General features: G+C 39.9%; 1 protein-coding gene across 1 annotated transcript; it reads right to left on the bottom strand.

Annotated features, from left to right (window-relative positions):
- Nucleotides 1-19,349: 19,349 nt before the first annotated feature.
- LOC104439683 (NAC domain-containing protein 90) lies at nt 19,350-21,000 on the bottom strand. The gene is made up of 3 exons (XM_010052709.3): nt 20,598-21,000; nt 20,138-20,445; nt 19,350-19,865 (listed from the first exon to the last, which is right to left on the bottom strand). Exons 1-3 carry the CDS (start codon nt 20,752-20,754, stop codon nt 19,602-19,604), a joined length of 729 nt encoding a protein of 242 aa, XP_010051011.2. The 5' UTR covers nt 20,755-21,000; the 3' UTR covers nt 19,350-19,601.
- Nucleotides 21,001-21,520: the final 520 nt, after the last annotated feature.

Here is a 21,520-nt window from a genome sequence, read left to right as displayed (position 1 = left end):
CCTCCCTGAGTAAGTTCATGGAAACAAAAACTCAACAGATCACTAGATAGACAAAGGGAGATGAAACTCACACTTTGTAATAAATGATAATCTTAACCAGCTTGGGGTCTACAATCTTGTCGTAGGCTGGCCTAGAGAGCTCGGAGTGGTCTCGCATCGTGGCGAAGCGCATCGATCTACGACGGTCACGATCACCAAGCCCTTCACAGAAACTTCTCGCTGAGAAGATTTATGAATGGAATGAGAGGAAGAGCGATGAGTGTAGACGAAGAATTTGAGCTTTCATGATTTCTTCTCTGTGTATTCTAAACAAAACAAAAAAAAGAAAACATTCATCTGAGAGCTTGCTCACTCGCTTGCTTTGTTCTCTATTTATATTCCATGCTCAGATCTAAAGAACAGCCAAAGGTAGTTTTACAGTTCATTTAACAGAGAAACAAACGAACAGAAAACAGAACATAACGGAATGAAAGTAAAAGGATCATGCATCCCAATCTGTTGCTTGACTTCTCGTTCTGTTAAGGGCACAAAACAAAGTAATGGTTATGCAGCAGAGCACCAGTCATAGTTTGACATGTGGAGCTGGAAGATTCATTACCGACTTCATCTCTTTCCTTTCTAGTCGAAGCAGCAACACCAGGCATACGCGTAGCTGATATAGTTGATGATTCGCTCACTTCATTTCTTCCCGTCTTTGTCATGCCAGCAGCATCTTCATTTCTTTTCTTCCTTGTTGAAACAGCAAGAGGCTATGCGGGATGAGTCTCAACATCCCCCCGCAAATTGGGGAGTGATCCAATCGTGATAACGGATTGGAAAAAAATATCAGCAAGCTGATGAGTGCTAAGGACATTACGAACACCTAGTGAGCCTGATGAAACTTTTTCCCGGACAAAGTGGAAGTCGAACTTCGATGTGTTTGGTTCGAGCATGTAGGATAGGATTTGCAGTAAGAGAAAAGGCAGACTGATTTACAGTTAGTGTAACTAAGTTAGTTAGGTTAGTTAGTTACCCAAACTAGTCTAGTTAGGTGGTTAGTTAGGTTAATTAGATTAATGTAATTAGCCTCGTTAGATTAGTTTAGTTAGCCCAATTAGATTAGTTCGGTTAGCTTATTTAAATTAATTAAGTGAATTAATTTAAATAATTTGTAATTTATTTAATTAATTATAATTAGCATAAATTATGATGGGATATTATTGCATATTCATGCAATTGGGTGCTTATATTTAAATACCGATCGTTGTGGATGTGTTTATATGTGAAATTGATTGCATATTCATGCAATTGGGTGCTTGATTGTTGTTTTGGACTATTATTACAAAAATTGATTTTACGGTATTTAAATAGAAAAATACCAGGTGTTGGTTTTTGACACCAAAAATATTTTATGTACTATATAAAATTGTGGAATTTTAAAATGGGAGAGTACCACATTTTATGGTTCGATTTGAATGTGTGACCACGCACAATTATTTTACCGGGAATTTTTAATATGAAGAAAATTGGCCAAGTCCATTATTTGAAATTAAGATATTTGAGTGCAAAGTACGGTATTCTTGGCCAAGTATGTGCTAGTGTGTGATCACTTAAGTACCCCGATGCTTTTACGCGGGGTAGTAAACCCGTCCTGATGTGTTTACACAGGACGATGCCTGATTAAGTTCAAATGCCCTTGACAACGGATGCCGGTCGCAATGGAGGCTGGACCGATGCTCCTTTATGGAATGCCGTCTTGATGGTTTACGCGGGACGTTGTCGTGCCCGATAGAGCAGGACAATGCTCGGTTATGCCGGATGACCGCTGACTGGTGAGTTGGCCGTAGTCGATGGGTCATAATAACTAGAACATGCCTGAGTGATAGAGATAACTATGCCTTATTATGGAACAAAATTGTGTGGCACAAAATAAGATGTATCATAACAATTTTACCCTATAATCGGGACCTCTGTGATTGTTTGAGATATGAAATGATATGTTCTAGTTATTGATTATGCATGCTGCGTTTATAAGTGCATATATGATGTACTAATGTGTAGGGACATGTTGAGGCGAGGTAAGTTGTGTGTGACGCCTGTTTAGGGTACCTTTGAGTAAATTCTCGTTCTAATCCGGGTTTAGGGTGTTGACTCGTTGAGATTTATTCTCACCCCGTCGTGGTTTAAATATTTTCAGGTCCCTAAAGTGGACAACCCGGAGCCCGAGGCTAAAGGGTCCGGAGCGTAGGTAACTTAGTAATTTCTTTTTGGAGATAGACTGGTATATATAGACCTATAGGTTTAACCTAACATGTATATAAAGTATGATTTGTGATAATTGGTTGTCATGTTTTTATTATCCCATGTGCTCATTTGTTGGTTGGGTAATTATGAGTTCACTTCCGCATGTGCATAAAAAGAAAGGGTCGGCACCGTGTCTTGGGAAAGCCGCAATTTGATCGACCACCGAGGGATGTGCGCGTGTTTGGAGTTCGAGGCGTGACATGGGTCATCCAATCAACAATCATTTTGTCTTCAAGCATAAGATCTAGAGTGAAAGATAAAATATTTCACTTCCTACTGCTTTCTATTCTTCTAGGTAACCTGCTTTTTAGAATTCTGCATTCAAACTTTAGGGTGCTACATGCAAATTTAACATCCCAATGATATAAGATGTGAATAAAAAACGCCAAGTTTCACTTCATGTGTGCCAATTCAATAAGAAAGAAAGAAAGCATTGAAGAAAATTCGAAAGGACAAAATTTAATTTGATTAGAATCATCATGGTCGAAGTTTTGCCCCATGATGTTAAGAACACATCAAGCTATACAAGAATTAACAAAGGCGAGATATAGAAGAATTGTTTTTTATTTCTTTTTTTGGTCAAGAAATAACTTTTCATTAGCTACCTCATTTAGTACAAAAGACTTGAATCCGAACAAAGTAAGGCCCATAGGCCTTCCAGGGGTTAGACAACCAATTAAAAGGTAAGGACCCATTCCTTTAGGCCTTTGCCATACAGTTTGTGACTAAATTGTAGAAGAATTGTTTTAGTGCTAGCAAATATCTTTCTCCTAGAGCCCTTGACTCTGCAAATAAGATTTCCCATGAGCTTGCTTGATAGGACTTTCGTGGAAGATTTACTAGTGTTTTAATCAGCCTACAATGCTCCCTTGTATAGGAAAAAGTACCCAAAAAAAAATTGTAAATCTATTATATTAGTACATATTCAATCTTAAATCTTTCAACTGGATCAATTTAATCCTAAATATTTTCACATTAATGTCAATTCAGTTCATTTGGTCAATTTAGTTCATTTGACCAATTTAGGACATAATTACGACGAGACACCCGCCAACCGATGTGGCACGGCCGATACTGATGTGGACATTTTTAATAATATTTTAATAATTTTTTTGAATTTATGGAATTTTTTTCTTTTTCTTTTTTCCTTCTCCCTTTCTCTTCCTTTTCTTTTGTGCTAGCCACCGGCCATAGCCATAGCCAGTGAGGGCTGGCCTCGCTTAGGCAAGGTCTCACTTGCTAGCCACAAGCGAGGATTGACCCCACTAGGCTGAGGGCAAATGCCCAAGTGAGCGATTAAGGTTACGGTTTTGGCTACAATTGCTTTTGCTGTTGCTTTTGTTGCTGGGGGTAATCAGGCAGAGAAGTGGACAAGATTTGTGGGAGAGGAGTGATAGAGCGGCAATTAAGAATAGGTTTTAGGGTTCAGTGATAGATTTTTGGGAATTGACATTTGCGAGGCTACCGCATCCATTAGGTTCTAAGATTGAGGCTTTGACAACGAGGTTGGGTTGTTTGCTATGGCTCGGGTATGTTGTGTGACATCCCCATTTCTCCCCTCCTTTTCTCTCTCCTCTCTCCTCCTCCCCCACGTGATTCTTCCCCCCTTCCTCTTTCTTTCTTTCTTCTTCTCTCTTTTCTCACGCCACCCTTTTGCCACCCCCATTTTCCCTCTTATTTTATTCTTTCTCTCTCCCTCTCTCTTCTCTCTCCCCCTCCCTCTCGACCGAGCTTCCTCCTCCTCTTCTTCTTCTTCTTCGTTCTGCTCCTCACCACCAACACCACCACCGCCCACGCCCTACTCACCACCACCTCTTGACCACCGAACTACCACCACCCACCGCATGTCCGACGAGCCATCTCGCCATTAAGCCCGACGAGCTACCGCACCATTCGCGCTGCCACTTGTAGCAAGCTACAGCACGCCCAACGCTGCCGCTCACCGCCGTGAGCTACCACCGCCGTCCCCACACCACCGTCACCACACCACCGTCACCACCTCTTGCCGCCGCTTGCTCCGCGATCCAGGCTGCCATTACTCCAAACCACCACCACCACCCCCAAACCGAGCTCTTTCCCCCCTTGGCCGTGGGTTGAGCCACGACCTCTGCTGTCCTCACCATGCCGATTGTGTCACCATTGGTGCCGGGAGACTCGTGTCTTCATCGCCTTTGTCGCTGCTACCATGTCTGTGTCTTCAGCTTACTTAACGGGTGAGTTTAGCTCCTAATCCATCGATTAGTGCCTAAACTTGCCTAGAGTTGGTTTAGTTAGGGCTAATCCTAGTTTAGGAGGTTTAATTAAGTTGTATTAGCCTTAAGATAGGTCGTTAGATGGATGGTTAAGATTAGTTTAGCTTAATCTCACTTTCTTTGCTTAATGATGTCTACGTGCTTAATTAAGCATATTTAGCCTTAATTAATTGATTGTTTGCTTTAATTAAGGTTTTGTTTAATTTCTGAATTTAATTTATTACTTATTTAATTTTGGGAATTTACTGTTCATGCGACATTGTTCACAAATTATTGTTCACGCGACACTATTCACAAAATACTATTCACATGCATTGTCACGAGGTACTGTTCACATAGTACTATTCACATGCACTATTTACGCGCGCTGTTCATCTAGAAGAGAAAAATTGTCTTGTTTCATGTGTTTGGATATTATGGAGTGAATGGGATGTGTAAATGCATGGATATCCGCATGAAATGTATAGTTTCCACAAAAAGGGGAAAAATGATTTGTACGAGGGACATTGGAAATGAACTGCTTTTATGAGAAAGTGAGTTGTAGTGGTATGCTTGCCTACCCAACGAGAGTTGGGGACAAACCATCACCCAACGGGAGTTTGGAGGCGATGCTCGGCAAGAGTTCGGAAGCCAGTCGCGGTAGAGGACAAACCGATGTCCCTCTTTGGGATACCTGTTGGAGAAATCTTCGTGAAGTGTTTTGAAGTTGACAAAACGTTTCCATCAGTCTAGTCTGAAGGTCTGCAGACTCTGTTAGTTAAAGTCTGAAGACTTCCGGACATCCGAGACTCAAGACTCAAAGTCTATCCTCATTGACAGTCTCTAATCCATTGAAGAAAGGTTATCCGTAACCTGGATGTTTTGTTCGGGATTTAACCTTATCATATGGAGAAGATCTCGTGGTTGGAGAAGACGTATCGAATCCTTTGATTGATCAAGATTGATTCAATGACTGAAGATTCGATGATTGTCTAAATATTATTGGAAGGTTCTACTTATGGAAACCGAGATCCCGATTGTATGGGCGAACGGGATTGATGGGCTATCAACACGTTCCTTTAATAGCTCGAACAATCTTCCTAATTGATTCCGTCCAACGGGTAGATTGGAGGAATTCCTTTGGTAAGTGCCAACGGGTATGATGGCATAAAGGAGTATATAAGGAAGACGTTCTTAGTTGTTCGAGGTGTGCGCGATAGAAGAATTCCAAAGTCTGAAGCTCCTATTTGTTTAGATAAATCCTTTGAGCGAATACTTGTATACAAAAGAGAGTCTATATTTGTGAGAGACCTTGAGGAGGTGTGGTAAAACATCTACACTTTGTGGAATCAAGGCAAAGCTGTGCTGTAACTTCTCTTTTGATCATAGTGAAATCCACCCGGTGGGGGCTGTCGGTGCAAAAGAGTGGACGTAGGCTTGGAATAAGCCGAACCACTATAAATCCCGTGTTCAATTTTCTCTTCCTCACTCTCTCTACCTCAATCGTATTTCATTTTGTTAATTAAGAGAGAATTTACTTTCTATCATATGTTAAGAATCACTTCCGTATATCGATAAATTGTTTAGGCACCTATTCACCCCCTCTAGGTACTCATACTAGCAATATCAATTGGTATCAGAGCCTGTGTACTTACTTTATTTGAAGTGTTTTACTTCATAGTAAAAGATCCATGGCTAGTATGCTAGCACCGGGGGCGATGGAAGGGCAAAGCAATACCAGACCACCCTACTTTGATGGAAAGGATTACAACATCCGGAAGAACAAGATGAAAGCTTTCCTACGATCAAAGGATCCTCGGAATGGGACGTTGTAGAAAAAGGAATTACTCCTACCAATGCATCGAGTCTACGAAAGAGGAAAAGAAATGAAGAAACCAGCGGAATGTCTCAGGAAGAAATAATCAAGAGACAGACACTCGATGCAAAAGCAATTTACTCCTTATATTGTGCTTTATCACCAACTGAATATAATAGAATATCTTCTTGTGGTACAGCAAAAGAAGTTTGGGACAGATTGCATATCACCTATGAAGGAACAGTCGAGTGAAGGAAACAAGAATCAACATTCTTCTCGGTCAATACGAAGCCTTCGAGAATGAAACCGGGAGAATCAATATCCGACATGTTCGGTCGTTTACGAGATATTGTGAATGGTCTTGAAAATCAAGGTCAACCAACTTCCGATCCCATGAAGATAAACAAGCTTGCGTGGACTCTCCAGGATTGGAATCACATAAAGACTTCGATAAGAGAGACGCGAGAGAATCATGCCACTATCCGTCGACGAGCGATTGGAACTCTTGAGTCCTATGAAGTGGAAAGGATCAATGAAGATGAAGATCCAAAAGGTAAGAAATCCATTGCATTAAAATCAAATGATGATTCGATGATACAGATTCGAAGATGATATGGACGATGAGGAGCTTGCTCTCATGATAAGAAGATTCAGAAAACTAAATAGAAAAGGAAGAAGGTTCAACTCAAAGAAACAAAGCTTTCAAAGACAGCGAGACCAAGTCTCGTTGATGATGAGGAACCAAATAAAGATGTAGTCGCTTTGAATGCAAGAAAAAGGGACACATCGGACCTAACTGTCCTCTTCGAAGAAGAAGAAAGGAAAAGCTGAAAAAATTTTGAAAAGCTCTCAAAGCCGAAACCGGAGTGATGCGAGTGTGAAGAAAGTGATAATGAATATGCCAATCTATGTCTGATGGCACAATCAGACTCAGACTCTGGATCAGACTCAGGATCAGACTCAGACAGTGAATTTGAGGCAAGTGATTTTAAAATTCCTGTTAAAGTTTCTAAATATATTGATGAACTATGCTTTAGTCTTAAGACTTCTCTCAAAAGAATTTCCGAACTGAAAAAAAGAAAACTCAGCTCTAAAACAAAAGGAAAATGTTTTAGCAGAAAGAGTTAAAAGTCTAGACTTGTCTGTTTCCAATCTTAAAGAAAATGAAGATAATCTTTTAAAAGAAAATGTTTTTTTAAAAACAGACTTATCAAATATATCAAAGAAATTTTCTATAGGGTCTGAAAAACTTGAGAAAATTCTTTCAAAGACAAAGACCTTACTTCAATAAGTCTGGTCTAGGTATGTGAAGAAACAATTCCCTTGATTGATTTTCCTAAAGTAAAAGAAAGAATTAAGAAAAGACTCTCGAGTGAGGTTTACAAAAATTACTTCAAGAAAGTTTTTGTAAAACCGTAGGTAGAAATGCTCTCGGATGTTCTAAGTGCAACAGTCAGGATCACTTTGAAAAAGAGTGTCCTATGGTATGGAAACCCGTTAAGAAAGTATGGGCTAATCTTGTTTATCTTACTAACACCAAAGGACCCAAGAAAATTTGGGTACCAAAGAAAGCTTGAGACTTTATTTTAAATGCGGGTCTCCGTCAAGAAACAGGTAAAGTGGTATCTTGACAGCGGATGCTCAAGACACATGACATGAGACTCAAATTGCTTTATAAAGATTGCTCAAGTAAATGGTGGAAAAGTTTCATTTGAAGGAAACAGCAAAGGAAGTATTGTGGGATTTGGAACCGTGAAAATTGGAACTCTCACAATAAGTAATGTTTCCTTAGTGGAAGGACTCAATTACAATCTTCTCAGCATTAGTCAATTGTGTGATCTTGGTTTCAAGATCTTCTTTCAAGAAGGAACATGTTCGGAATCGCAAAGACTCTACTCAGTCTTTCATGGGTCGAAGACATGGAAATATCTATCTTCTGGATGTGAAAGCTTATGGCACAAAAAGCTTGGTCATGTCAACATGAAGCAATTAGCCAAAATCTCTTCAAAACAGCTTGTTCGAGGACTACCCAGACATTGCCATACCAAAAGGCGATTCATGCACTCCATGTATTCGGGAAAGCAGATCGAGTTGGTAAGTTTGAAGAAAGATCAGATGAAGGTATCTTCCTTGGATATTCTACATCAAGCAAAGCTTACGAGTCTATAACAAGAAGAGTGGGCCCGTGGAGGAGTCAATGAATGTCAAATTTCAAGACTCAACGCAAGATGAATCAAGTCAGACTCATCAAGAAGAGTCTGAACCTGCCCCAACCCTCCAAAGTCTACAACTCAAGAAGCATCTCAGACTCTGGAAAACCAGCATCGGGTTGTTAGTGAAGATCCAAATAAAGAAAGAGATCATCATCCAGACAAATCAACAAGTAATGGAAACATAAGTCCGGTCATCCCAAAGATCTTATAATCGGCGAAATTAATGAAGGAATTCGCACCAGATCCAAAAGGCGAGAAGAGTCTAGTGATGTGGCACTCGTTTCTGAAATTGAACCAAAGAGCATAGAAGAAGCTTTTTCTGATGAAAGCTGGATTGAAGCTATGCAAGAAGAGCTCAGACAGTTCAGCATAAATGATGTCTGGGAATTGACATCCAAACCAAAAGGTAAAACTATTATTGGAGCTAAATGGGTGTTCAGAAACAAGATGAACGAGAAAGGAAAAGTCGTACGAAATAAAGCAAGACTCGTGGCCAAGGGATATACGCAAGAAGAAGGAATAGACTATGATGAGACTTACGCTCCAGTGGCAAGGTTAGAAGCTATTCGACTATTACTTGCGTTTGCTTGTTATAAGAATTTCAGGTTATTCCAAATGGACGTCAAAAGCGCCTTCCTAAATGGATTTATCCATGAGGAAGTTTATGTGGAATAACCACCAGGGTTTGAAGACCCAAAGAAGCCGGACTCGGTCTTCGGGCGAAAAGGCTTTGTATGGTTTAAAGCAAGCACATCGGGCTTGGTACGACAATTAAGTAAGTTCCTAATACAAAATGGTTTTGTCAAAGGTAAAGTAGATACGACTTTATTTATCAAGAAGGAAAACAAAAGTTTCTTACTTGTTCAAATATATGTGGATGATATTATTTTTGGATCCTCTAATGAAAGTCTGTGCAAGAAATTTTCAAAGTCTATGCAGGATGAGTTTGAAATGAGTATGATGGGAGAGTTAACATTCTTTCTTGGTCTTCAAGTAAAACAATTGAAGGAAGGAACTTTTATTTATCAAGAAAAATATGTTAATGATCTTGTCAAAAGGTTTGGACTGGAAAAGTGCAAAAAGACCGACATACCAATGTCAAGTTCTTTAAAGATAGACAAAGATGAAGAAGGGAAGAAAGTTGATCAAAAGTCATGACAGAGCATTATTGGATCACTTCTTTATCTTACTGCCTCTAGACTGATATTTTGTTGAGTGTTTGCATCTGTGCTAGGTTTCAATCGATCCTAGAGAATCTCATCTCGGTTTGCGAAACGCATCATTAAATACGTCGCTTCATCATCAAGCATCGGTCTTTGGTATCCTAAGAAGGGAGACTTTAATCTTCTAGGATATTCAGACGCAGATCTGGCCGGTTGCAGAGTTGATAGAAAGAGCACTTCAGGAACTTGCCAGTTGCTTGGAAGCAGGATAGTGTCTTGGTTTTCAAGGAAACAAAGCACTGTGTCTCTTTCAACAACGAAGCGTAGTATGTAGCTCTTGGAAGCTGCTGTTCGCAAATTCTATGGATAAAACAACAGCTAAGAGATTTTGAAATTGAAGACTCATGCACGGAGATTAATTGCGACAACACCAGCGCTATCAACCTCACCAAAAATCCAATTCTCCACTCAAGAGCAAAGCATATAGAGATTCGACATCACTTTATTAGAGATCATGTTCAAAATGGAGATGTTTCAATTCAATTTGTTGACTCAAAGAATCAACTGGGCTGATATACTCACAAAGCCTTTGGAGAAAAATCAATTTCAGTCTATACGGTCCAGACTCGACATTTTGAGGTATGAGGATATCAAAGTCTAAAGACTTTCAGACTCAGGCTTACAAGACTTTATCTACAGTCTTGGCTCGACCTTCAGATTGTAAGTCTTTCTCTCTCCAATCTTATCTTGAAAATGTACGATCATCAGACTGTGTTTAAATTGTTGCTATATTTAATTAACGTAAATATTGCATCGATTCATTTTCAAAAGGGAAGTTATTTTTGAAATAGCTATTTTGCGGATAAAGACAGTTATTTTGAAAAGGCATATTTTTATTTCCTTTGTGACGGTTCGTTTACTCTTCTTTTTAACCGATTGTGCACTGTCGATTCCTCTTCACTTTTCTATTCACTTTTCTCTCAAAAACCCTAGAAAGCATCGATCCTCCATTCCCATTTGTCTTCTTCGCTCAATCTTGAAAAAGTTGTCATCTTTTCGGGAAAGTCAAGCAAGGAATCTTCCAAACACCGAGAAAGACGTCCTCTTCACGAAAGTCCTCAAGAATCGCAAGCGGGGGACCACGAGAGAATGAGTGAGGGGCCTACGCACTTCGATCTTCCATCAAGATGAAGTTACTCCAGATCGCAACCGAGCCCACAACATTCTCAGCAGCGTCATTCTCCACCATCTAGTCCTCAAGGCGTTGTTCATCAGCATCAGGAAGAAATCATCGAGGATGCAGACCCCGTAAGAGTTCAAAAGCCCGCTTTTATTTACAAGCTATATCGTGCCTTAAAAGGAATTCGTACTCCTTTGAACTATGTTGATGAGTTTCTTAGAGACAAAGGATATAAGAACGAGTATATCTTTCGCGAAAAATGGAAAGTTTGGGAATCGCTCGTAAAGGGGTGGCCGAGGAAACCCTTGCGAATATCCCAAGTGATCCTCGTGATTTGGGGACCGAATCTGTAGATGGGAATGACGATGACAATCTGTTCAGTCTATTTCAACCGAAAATGGGTATTGCGGCTGAAATTCAAGGAAAAATAGGAGATTTGTTCAGATCAAAGGAACAAAATGATCTGTACTCGAAATTGCTTAAGCGTGGGGTAATAAACCCTAGGAGTGTGGACTTTGATTTTCTGGATCTTTGTGAAAGTGAACTTAAGGGAAAAGTTCATTATCTTCAACTTGAAAAGTTCTCGCTCGACTCAACCGAGGCTTATGCTGAATTGACTGCATATTTCTATTCAAATCTTAGCTTTTGGATGCGAATAGATTCTCCTTCAGCGTTAAAGAACAAGACTATGTTGTGGATATGAATATCCGAGATGTGTTAGAAGTTGAGAGAGGCAGATATCAACCAATCAAAGTTTCCATTGCTCGGGCCACACTTGAACCGGTGAAGGACGGGAGAACAGATGAGAAGATCACCTACTCACGGATGAATGCATTCAACATCTTGCTTCACAAGATTGTGATTAATTGCCTTCACCGAAATCAACTTCCAAACCGACGTTTCAAGCTCGAGGCAAAGTTGATGTATGCCATCCTCTCGTGGAAAGAAGTTTTCTCTCCCTCATCTTGTTATGTTTCACATGTATAGAGAGCGGTGATGAAGGACATAGGTCAACTCCCTTACCCAAGCCTTGTTACGAAGTTATTCGGACATCCGAATATTCAGCCTCCGCAAATCTTTTGTGTTCGATCATGCGATCATATGGTGGTAGGACTGAAAATGGTGACCAAAATGCGTCGGAAAGGAACCGAGCAAGGAATTGGAGAAATTCAAGGAGAAGACTCGCCAAATCTCATCAACTCTCTTCTCGCTGCTAAGAGAAAAGGGAAGGAGCCCATGGTTGCTCCATCCAAGAGAAGAAGAGCTCTCCTTGTTGAGGATGAAGATGATGACGAAGACATCACCATCTCGCAATGGCTTTGAAGAATTTAAGTCGTCTGTTCCACGAAAGAATCGGAACAAAAGACGAAAGAAGCGAGAGGAGAAGGAAGAAGAAGAAAGAGAAGCAGAGCAAGAAGCAGAGGAAGAAAGACCTGAAGAAGAAAGAAGAGAAGAAGGAGAACCTAAGGAAATCTCTTCTCCACCTGTAGGCATGGAAACAGGGGGAGATCAGGAGAAAGGAGTGACATCTTCATATCCCGATGCAAGTGAAGGAGTCGATCGCTCGCCCGGACCCGGAAGATGTTTATGCATCTCAATTTCCAGAGGAAGGTCATGAAGCTTCATCGCCAAACCTGCGAGATTATGCTGATCCACCATCGTCGCTTTTACTCCATCGATCGAGCCGAAGCAAGTATTCGACCGATAATGGAGCAGATTTTCGCAGAATCTTGGATATTCTCTTGGAAATGCAAGGTCAAATTTATGCCTTGGGATGCGAAGTTCAAAGTTTGAAGAATGAAAGTCAAGCTTCTTCCTGTTCATTGAATGATAAGATGCAAGCCCTCTCTATTCGAATCAGGCCAATGCCAAGAGTGAGGAGGTTGTACAGTGAAGGAAGACTTTGAAAGGCTGGAAGGCATCGTTCAGTCTATGGAAGATTTCCAGCTTGTCCGCATTCCCAAGACTTCATCTCATCCTTTTTAATGATGACAAAAAGGGGAGAGATGCATGATTTGATCAAAAACTTTCAATCATTTTTTAACCTGTTTGTTGGATTGTGTTGTTGTTTAAGCTGTTTTTGACGGACTTTGACTTAGTTTTGTGTGTCGGATGAGAACCGAACTAGACTTGGACTTGATTGCTTCTATTAACAAGTATTGATATCTTATGGATGGTTTTATTATATACTAGACTAACCTATTTTCTGTGGTTGCAGATTCTAGTGTTAATCTTTTAGCCATTCATCTCTATAAGATATGCATATGTGTTTGAGAAATGTTTTGCAGTCAAAGTTATCCAAATCTCGGGAAGGTTTTGTCACCATCAAAAAGGGGAGATTGTTGGAGAAATCTTCATGAAGTGTTTTGAAGTTGACAAAACGTTTCCATCAGTCTAGTCGAAGGTCTGCGGACTCGTTAGTTAAATTCCGAAGACTTCCGGACATCCAGACTCAAGACTCAAAGTCTATCCTCATTGACAGTCTCTAATCCGTTGAAGAAAGGTTATCGAGAACTAGATGTTTTGTTCGGGATTTAACCTTATCATCCGGAGAAGATCTCGTGGTTGGAGAAGACGTATCGAGAATCCTTTGATTGATCAAGATTGATTCAATGACTGAAGATTCGATGATTGTCTAAATATTATTGGAAGGTTCTACTTATGGAAACCGAGATCCCGATTGTATGGGCGAACGAAGATTGATGGGCTATCAACACGTTCCTTTAATAGCTCGAACAATCTTCCTAATTGATTCCGTCCAACGGGTAGATTGGAGGAATTCCTTTGGTAAGTGACAACGGGTATGATGGCATAAAGGAGTATATAAGGAAGACGTTCTTAGTTGTTCGAGGTGTGCGCGATAGAAGAATTCCAAAGTCGAAGCTCCTATTTGTTTAGATAAATCCTTTGAGCGAATACTTGTATACAAAAGAGAGTCTATATTTGTGAGAGACCTTGAGGAGGTGTGGTAAAACATCTACACTGTGGAATCAAGGCAAAGCTGTGCTGTAACTTCTCTTTTGATCATAGTGAAATCCACCCGGTGGGCTGTCAGTGCAAAAGAGTGGACGTAGGCTTGGAATAAGCCGAACCACTATAAATCCTGTGTTCAATTTTCTCTTCCTCACTCTCTCTACCTCAATCGTATTTCATTTTGTTAATTAAGAGAGAATTTACTTTCTATCATATGTTAAGAATCGCTTCCGTATATCGATAAATTGTTTAGGCACCTATTCACCCCCCTCTAGGTACTCATACTAGCAATATCAATACCGTCTAGGCAGGAGTTCTAGACGTTACCGTGCCTCACGGGGAGGGTGATGCTTGGTCATGCTAGTAGACACCGGCGGGAGCTCGGTTGTAACCCTAAGAAGGGTAGTAATTGTTGTAACCCTAGGAAGGGTAGTAATAACTAGGAAGTTGGGCGTGGTTGGTGGGCCGTGATAACTAGACGTGTTTGAGTCATCGAGATAGTGGGTCTTATTATGAGGTAAAATTGTGTGGTACGGTATGGGACGTGTCATAACGATTTTACCTTATAATCAGGACTCGTATAATTGATTGATGTGTGTTAGGTGGTGCACTAAAGTGCAAGAGTGTATGAGAATCATAGCATCATTGGTTCCGATTATGCATAAGTTGATCACATTATTTATGGTACGCACGCATGAACCGATAACGTGCAAGGTGTGGCAATGGCCAGGTGAGATCGCTTGTGATGCGACTCGTATGTGATTGATGAACTGCATCATTTAATGACCATGTGCATTGCGTGTATTGTGTTGAGATATATCGTGCGGGGTATGACATACCGGGTAAGGTTGCATGCAAATCGACTATTTGATTGTTGGTTGTTAGTCGTGGTTTTGTTTGTGGGGTGGTTCTAGAGAGATACCCTGAGTTGAGTTGGTGTACTAATCGGGGTTTAGGGGAACTTGCTGAGACATTGTCTCACCCCGTTGTGGGCTTATATTTTCAAGTCCCTAGTGTGAAAAACCCGGAGCTTGAGGCGGAAGAGTGGATGGGGAGCATGGATGGCTATACATAGACCTTAGAGTTGGCCTCTGTGTATAAACTAGTTTGTTTATGAAAAGTGTTTTGGTGAAAATGGTATCCTGCTTTTCTATCTCATATTTGTGTTGTCTGGAAATTTTATTATACGCTTTCGCATGTGCAATTAAAAGAAAGAGTCGGCGACGCATCCTGGAACGTCGCAAATTTTATCGACCACCAAGGGATGAGCACACACTCAAGGTTTGGGGCGTGACATGTTGACAGAGACTTGCGGTGGTTCGCTAACCCTCACCCAATTGCCTAGGCTAGGGCGAGGCTTGGTGAGGCCAACTATCTCTTAGGCAAGGCACAATGTGGCTGCTCTGGCCTTAGCAAAAGTCAACGTTGCCAAATTTGGCAAAGGGGGCCTCACTAGTTGTGCCTAGATGGCCAATGCTCACCCTCGGCTCGGCAAGACCGATCCTCGTGTGTGGTCGATGAGTGAGAACTCGCCCAATCGAGGCCAACCTTCACTAGCCATGGATGTGGCAGATGGCCAACATTGGTCACTGGAAAAAGAAAAGGAAAAGAAGAAGGAAGGAAAAAAAAAAGATAAAAATTTCAAAATATTATTTAAAATATTCAAAAATTCAAAAAATATTAAAATATTATTTAAAATGTCCACGTCATCATCAGCCACGCCATGTTGGTCGGTCAATGTCTTGGTAAGAAATTTCCAATCAAAATTTGCCAAATGGATTGAATTGGTATCAATATAAAAAAAGGTTTAGAACTAAATTGATCCAATTGAAAGGTTTAAAACTAAGCCGATACTAATACAATAGATTTATGACTTTTTGGTACTTCTCCCCTTATATAAGCCCTACTTGGCTGCTTGTGCTAACTGATATCACATAACTATTAGACCATGAAGTGTTGAAAGTTAAATGGTTCTAGTGATCATCGAAGCATGCCCAGTTATTGGCATGATGATCAGGTCTATTGATCATACTAGGAAAGTGGGGAGGTGGAGGTTATTATGATCTGAAGACCATGAACAAATAAAACAATAGTCGTGTCGTCACAAGGCAGAAAGATTAGAAAGAAATGATCTCCCGCAGTTAGCAAGGATGAGAGAGAAGAGAGGAGATTTTCCCTCGGTTCAAATTAAAGCAATTCAAATCAAACCTAAGAGGGATTTAGGCAACAATAATCTAATGAAGACGCGTATTAATCAATCAAATGCTAACCATCATAGTAGTCAATGTATAAATTTCCATGACGGCGTATTCAAAGTCCAATAGCAATTTACCCAATAAGTGCTCCAAAGAGTTCTTCGCCGTTAGAAATTCAAGAGGTACACACGCAGCAGCCGAGGATGTCATCTCATGCAGTGATAGATGTCGGATTTTAGTTAGTGGTGAATTTTCATTGGAGAAAAAGCTTCCAAGTGCTCTTTCATGGAAGCCTTCAGGTGTTGCGAGTTGTGTTGCAATCGATATGGAGTCAAAGAGAGGACTGATGGACCTTCTCGAAGGCACGCTCTTTATCTCTAGCATTATCAAATGAACCAAAGAATGAGCTAATTGTTGAAAAAGCGTGTCATTTGATTGATATACCTTATTAGGAAGAGAAGGAAGCTTCGAATAGAATATCATACTGCTTTGGATTGAAATTCTTATAACTTTTGGAATCACTGTAAAATCAGATTGAACGGTAAGATCAACGACGATCTTTTTCATACGTCGCCTGTTGATATTGATATCCTTGTAACTTAATGATACGAGTAGCGGAATAGCTATTTTTAACTAAATTCTTACTGTCCTGCATATACTGGCTTGTCATTCAATAAAATGCCATTTAGCTTCTCCACAGCTTTCTGAGCAGATTCCACGATTTGGCACAAAGCCATTGCCTTTTGATTGACCAGAAGAATCTGTAGCAACTTTGCTAGAGACGATATTCTCAAAAGCAGAATATGTACCATGTCATGCTTTTGGGTCAATTCCCTTGTCCAAATTCCCGATGAACATATTTCCGGCCCCGCTTTTACGGGCTCTAGGATTGCGCCGAGGATACATGTTGTTAATTGGCTTCTCTTTAAGAGGAGTAAAGTTCGACACCTCCAAAGCCCGAGCAGCATCAATCCGATTGCTGTAATTAACATAACCATAGCCCACCGGTCAACATAGAGCGACATCATCGCCTACTGGTTTGGCCCCGCATGCACTCCCGGCGTCGCAATCTTCTAAGGCTGAACCTGAACGGGCGTCGTCTTTTTTTTCTTTTTTTTTTGTTGGAAACTTTCAAAGAACCCTTTTTAGTCTTCAGCTTGCAGACATAGCTGTGCACAAAATCTCACAAATATATATTTTTTATCTCCTATCCAGCTAGAAGTAGACTATCAATACAAGTACTAATTAAAGTATGTTGGAATTTTGTTCTTTAGATCTTCGTTAAGAAAAATTATTTCCCACAAAATGACGTCAGAACCATCAACATTTATGCAGCTAAATTAACCTAATTACGAAATGGTTCAAGATTTAAACTACACACGTCAGTCTCCACTCCAATATCTGAACAAAATGATGATGATGATAATCTCCAAAGATCCAAGACAAAATCATGAGACGATGGTTTTCTTACCAAAAGTAAATTTCGCGGAAGCCAAACTTATTGTCATATATAAATCTAAATCAAATAATAACTTATCAAATCCTGTCTTGACTTAAGAGAGAAGACGAAGACAACGTAAAAATGGGGCATTGCACTTGGACCAAACAAATGGTTTAGCAGTAAACAGCTCTCTCCGTGTGGATGTAAGAACATCACTTTTGCTGTTTGATTTGGATGCAACGCTTGCTTTGTAGGTCGACTGGAATCTAATTTAACCCCAAATTGTCAATTTAAGGCAAGGAAAATGATTTTTTTTTTCGGCGGGGGTGGGGTGTGCGGCAAAAGGCAAGGAAAATGACTAAACGACGTATTCAGTATACTTTTAATTATACCATTTTCCAAGCCGCATCGAATAACTTTATGATAAAGTAATGCCAAGTGAGATTTTTAGGCAAGGAAAATTATCGAGAATACTCAAGTAAATGCTCTCTTTTATACGTTATGGCACCAAAGTAAATACTATACAAAAGTTATGACATTATTACTGTAATTTCCCAAACCTTAATTTTGACTTTACTTATTAAGTGACAAGTCACACAAGCCAGATGATCCATCCACAAATTAGTGCACATGAACATATGAAATGAGGCATTCTCGTTTTTTTCCTTTATTTTTTTATTAATATTTTTTTATGATTCACTTGATGATGTTAGATATTAGAGACGTTATCTTATTAACAGTAGAATGGAATATATTTGTTGCTCCTCGCGCATTTCTAATTGATGAATTGCAGGAAGAAGTGAGCAATTCTCCTTGCAAATTGATTAATAAAATCGATTGATGCTCTTCTTCATGCCCCATAGGCCTGTATCGTTTCAATATTCCATAGATTTTTATAATATATAATTTTTTTTTAAAAAGGGTATCCTAGGGCGCTTTGTAAGTTATTACATAAGAAAATATTGCAATTTTTAATGCACTAATTGTCATCATAATATGAACTCATTTAGTATACAATAGATTTTTATATTTTTATAAATAAATAATTGTGATAAGTAGACCATTCACCAAAAGAACCTGAAGTTATTATATTATATGGATCATTGTGAGAATTAATGCTTATGTCATATGAAATACATGTATGCCTTTGTTTAGCCTCATATTCTCTTTTGGACTTATATAAGGTACAAAGGTTGTGTTATTTTCTTTTTTATAAGTTACCTTTATAATTTTGGATTTGGATAGTTAACTAATGGGAGGGGGTTGTTCAAAAGATTTTCGCAGTTCATGTATTAGAAACAATTCCTCCGCTTATATACTTCTCCTTATTTATTCAAGTGTAAGACATAAAGCAAGTCTCTAATGAAAGAAATCTTGGAAGAATATCTAATTGCACTTCCGCACATGAACCATCATAATTAGTGTTTTTGCAAGAGAACATACAAAATTGGCATGGCTGAGTAGTTCTAGCATGGGTTTTAAATGTCAAGGACTAGGTTCCAAGTTCTAAAAGCTTGAAATACTTAGCATAAAATGGTTTCAATGTACGGGGCCATATCCTTTAGTCTATGCAGGGATACATTACATAAAGATACCTGGTACCCTATAATATATTTTTGAATAGCCATACATGTGCTAATAAATATAAGACACTCATTACTCGTTCATCATTTTGTATCCTTTCTTTCAGAAATTCTGATAAGAAAACAACCATTAGAGCTATATAATGAGATGGAAAGCGTTAATTTATTTGCTTTTTAATTGTGCAATACTGTGATGTTAAATTACTCTTTATGAATATTGATATAAATACCATCCCACTAATTTATTATTATTGTGATGAAGTGCAGGGCGAAAATGCAACCGAACTATATACAAATACAATGGCAGATATCTCACCGATTCCTTATTATTTTACAAGATACTCCCACATTTTACTGACCCTAATTTTTCTAACATTTGTTCAAGATTGACTGGTATTCAATCTTGATCAAATGATTTTCTTATAAACCACGAGTCACAAGCTCTTCAACACATCGACTGTGAACGTAAAAATATTGATACTTGGAGAAGCTCACTTCATCATCAGAGAACTGCTACATAAAGTTAGAGCCAATCCAGTTGGTCCCAATCCCACGTTGGTTCTTCCAAACTTGCCGTCTCCCATTGATTGGAACTTCCTACATCGGCTGCTACTATTCCTGATGATGATATATCTCCAGATCCACCGCCTATGCCTCCACTGCTAGCAGCACAGCCCCCACCCTGGATTGTTGTCTCTCCAACCACTGCTTCCAATGGTCGGCGATCAAATGCTCGAGACGTCCCAGACACCACATAAACTCGGCACAAGGTGAGTTCCCGCTTCAGCTGTAAGTACATTATTTCAAGCAAAGGAAATGTAGAGAATAACGTCTGTTGCATATTTCTGAGAAAGTTCATGTGGAAATTAAACTAAAGACAGATATTCAAAAATGTGCACCTGCATAGGACCGATAGGGTACATGACAGAAAACCAAAACAAGAACGATTATTCAAAGTAGAAATTGGATAAACTAGGGGTCATGCACTTGGAGGTATTTTACCCTTTCTGTGTTTGAAAAATTAAAATAAAGGTCCAAAAATTCAGACCGCGCGTTCACCTTAGTAATAGAAATGTTACTGCTCGATGAATTGGGATTGGTCGGCGAGAGTTCAATGGCCCTGTACTCGTTCAATTTCCACTGGGTCTTTCTTCCTTTGGGAGCTTTTCCCACATAGAAAACCATCGACTTCTTCATGCCGATCACCTTGTTGTCGGATGAGTAGATGTAACCGGGAGACCCGGTGGCCTTCCAGTAGCCGGTGGTCATGCTCCTGCTGGGCCGCCCTCCTCTGGCCTCCCTCTCCTGCATGGGCGCGAAGAAGAACCACTGCTCTCTGTCTTCTCTGCACAGCTCTCCCGCAAGCTCTGCAACAGAAATTCACCAAAGAAAATATGGGGAAAAGAAATTTTGCTGGTATGCACAATTGAAATTTTCAAGAACCCAATTTTAGTCGACAATTTAATTAATATAGGGGATGTAAAGAATTGCGTGCACGGGCAGGTGGATTGTGTTTTACGTGGGAGATTCCATGGCTCAGTGTCGAAGATGTGGAGGACTGGGATGACACGATGAATCTTGTCCTGCTGAAGGCCGTGAAGCTGGTTGTGCAGGTAGAACGAAATGAGCTCTTCCTCAGTTGGGTAGAACCTGAAACCTGTCGGATACTCCTCCATATCTGGTTGTTTTGTGCCCTAGGGTTTCGAGTTGGCTCAGCAGCTAAAGATTCTGTGTTGTTGAACACTGTGATGAGATGAAGTGTAAGTTGGGTGTGGAGAGATGTTTTATTTAGCGAGTCAGCTATGTATATATGGTGATCAGTGCAGGAGGAGAATATGTTAAGATGACGTAGGGTTTTGGAAGGAGAGAGTGCAGGAGAGAGAGAGAGAGAGGTGACCAAGACGAGTGAAGCAATGACTAGGGGGCTTTTGTAAACTTTCGCAATGATGCAAGATCAACGCGTTTATGTCAAGGACTAGACACAGTGCGTTACGAGAAGGTAGCAATGGCCAACGCTTCTCCGCCCGCGGAAGTTCTTCCCCCACGTTTTTAGCTGCGAAGAGGAGGGCAATGACTTGGAGTATGAGGGTTTGATGTGATGCATAATTCTAAGGTCAAGGTCCAAGACTTCATGGCGCAAGTAACCATTTAGCACAGCAGAACTACAACGCAACTGCGGTTCCACCAGTAAGACTCTAAGCATGCGATGTACAAATTCGATGCAGTAAATGACCATGTCATCTGATAAGTGGCCCGAAAAATAAGTTAGTCACGTTCAAAATTCAATTAACAAAAATACACTACATCATCTGGGCATGCATTTTATAAGGGTCATTTTATTTTCCAAAACTTGTTCAGTATATTTAATAAGAATCTTTAATTTTCAAAACATTGATTTTAACACCAGAAAAATAATACATTAATTACTACAAACATTTCTTA

The sequence above is a fragment of the Eucalyptus grandis genome, chromosome 3 (genome assembly GCF_016545825.1).
Source record: "Eucalyptus grandis isolate ANBG69807.140 chromosome 3, ASM1654582v1, whole genome shotgun sequence".
Lineage (NCBI taxonomy): Eukaryota > Viridiplantae > Streptophyta > Magnoliopsida > Myrtales > Myrtaceae > Eucalyptus > Eucalyptus grandis.
This window is presented reverse-complemented; position numbering and strand designations above follow the sequence as displayed.